Source organism: Lactuca sativa, chromosome 4 (assembly GCF_002870075.4).
Source record: "Lactuca sativa cultivar Salinas chromosome 4, Lsat_Salinas_v11, whole genome shotgun sequence".
NCBI classification, from domain to species: Eukaryota; Viridiplantae; Streptophyta; class Magnoliopsida; order Asterales; family Asteraceae; genus Lactuca; species Lactuca sativa.
Genome location: NC_056626.2, coordinates 85,720,005 through 85,721,960, shown reverse-complemented (window position 1 = coordinate 85,721,960; position 1,956 = coordinate 85,720,005). Strand labels below are relative to the sequence as shown.

Here is a 1,956-nt window from a genome sequence, read left to right as displayed (position 1 = left end):
AGGAATGATTGCGATGTCTTTCACTTCTTTCTTTTTGTCTACCACGTGAGCTAATAAAGCACAGTACTCTTTTTGAAGATACTTTTTTGCCTTGATACAAGAAATGATCTGAAGATTCATTCTAAGTTTGTCGCCATAGATGATAAGAGTTTTGTTGTTTGGCAAGTTAAGGCAAATGGCTCGTTCGTAACATAGGATGTCAGCATGGTTAGAAGATAACCAATCCAAACCAATAATGATGTCGAAACTTTTGATTGAGACCGACATAAGGTCTATTGGGAAAGAAAAGTTATTCAGGGTAAGGGTACATCCCATGTATATATTGTTAGTCTATTCGGTTTTCCGATTGGCCATTTCTACCGGAAGGTTTCATTTAAAGGTTGGGAGTTTTGTTTTAGTAGATGCTCGAATTTATGGCTCACAAAGCTCTTCTCAGCCACCACAATCAAATAGAATGCATGCATAAGTAATGTTGAGAAGAAACGTAACCGTGACCACTGTAGGGTCTGCCACGGCTTCTTTGTAACCTATTGACAGTATCCTTCCAACTCCAACGACATTCCCAGCTTTCCGACAATCTATTTTGAAATGTCCAACTTCCCCACATCCATAACACGCTTGACCTACTCCATCGGCAGGTGCTTGGTTAATCGCTTGGGGTGGTGATTTACAGAATCGGGCAGTGTGCCCTTTTTTGTTACAGTTCCGACACTGCATCTCCAAGCAATTTCTGTTGTGGTGGAAATTACACTTATTGCATTTAGGAAGTTTACCAGCATCAGGCTTAGCAGGTTTAGGGTTAGCAGGAATAGCAGCAGGTACAGTAGCAGCATGGACTGCTACTAACTGTTGCTTTTTCGAGGGCTCCTGAGAAAATTGTCCCTTCCGTTTGCTCCAGGACTTCTTCTTGCTGTTGTTGTTGTTCTTGGGTTGTTCTGGAGCAGCAGCCACGGTGTTTTGATGGACTCCATGGTTAATAAGTGACTGTGCCAGCTTCTTGGCACTGTCAAAGGTAACAGGAGTGGAATCAATAACAACTCCTTGAATCTGAGGCGACAGTCCCTAGATGTACCTTTCAATCTTTTTGCTCTCCAGAGCAACCATTTCTTGAGATAGGATCGCTAAGTCGCAGAATCTATTAATGTAGGTTGTTATGTCCGAACCAACCATAGTAAGACCCCACAACTCCTGTTCGAGCTTCTGAATTTCACCTTGCGGACAGTACTCCCGCATCAACATTGATTTGAAGTTCTCCCAACTTACTGAATTAGCCACTACTAGGGTTAGTGACTTAACATGGCCATTCCACCATGTTAGTGCTCTATCGGCAAAGTTACATGTAGCGAATTTAATCTTTCTACCTTCTAGGGAGGAGCATATCTCGAAGACTGCCTCTATTTTCTCAATCCATTGTCTTAATTCCATAACTCCCACAGTTCCGTTAAAGGTCCAAGGTTTGGCGTTTGAAAAGTATTTGTAGGTGCACTCCCTATGATGCCCGTAACTTTCACCCTGATTGGAGGAAGGTGCGCTACTCCCTGATCCACTTGCGATAGTGGTGTTTATATGGGATATAGTAGTTGCGACAGTTGCAGTGACTGTCGCCAGAAACATGGTAGCGTCAAATTGAGGAGGTGGTAGTGGAGGTGGTGCAGGCGTAGCATTTATATTGACATGCCTCATGTTTCTCCGTGGAGGCATCTTTCACTTTATGAATTAAAACATGAAAAGCCACTCAGAAATCAAGAATGAATATGAATTTGATATCGCAGAACTAAAACACTTAGTTCAATTTGAATCCTGTAAAGAATTGGAAATAGAAGTCTACTACAAATACAACTTGCAACAGGATAATATGAAATTGAGTGGTTATTTCTCAAGAGTATGAGAATGCATGTCTATTTTTATTTGTATATTAAGTACACAGAGTTTGGAAAATTTGACCCTAAGCAGGTC

At 41.5% G+C, this 1,956-nt stretch overlaps 1 protein-coding gene across 1 annotated transcript; it reads right to left on the bottom strand.

The window, feature by feature from the left end:
- Positions 1–432: 432 nt before the first annotated feature.
- Positions 433–1,701, bottom strand: LOC111895314 (uncharacterized). The gene is made up of 2 exons (XM_023891402.1): positions 1,073–1,701; positions 433–1,003 (listed from the first exon to the last, which is right to left on the bottom strand). The coding sequence occupies exons 1-2, from the start codon at positions 1,699–1,701 to the stop codon at positions 433–435; spliced, it is 1,200 nt and encodes a 399-aa protein (XP_023747170.1).
- Between the last annotated feature and the right edge of the window lie 255 nt (positions 1,702–1,956).

Excerpts from the sequence above, each read along its gene's own strand:
- LOC111895314 (XM_023891402.1), bottom strand. The coding sequence starts at position 1,701 with ATGCCTCCACGGAGAAACATGAGGCATGTCAATATAAATGCTACGCCT. Across the intron at positions 1,004-1,072 it reads GAGAGCAAAAAGATTGAAAG|TGCCAAGAAGCTGGCACAGT; the intron begins GTACATCTAGGG and ends TACCTTTGACAG.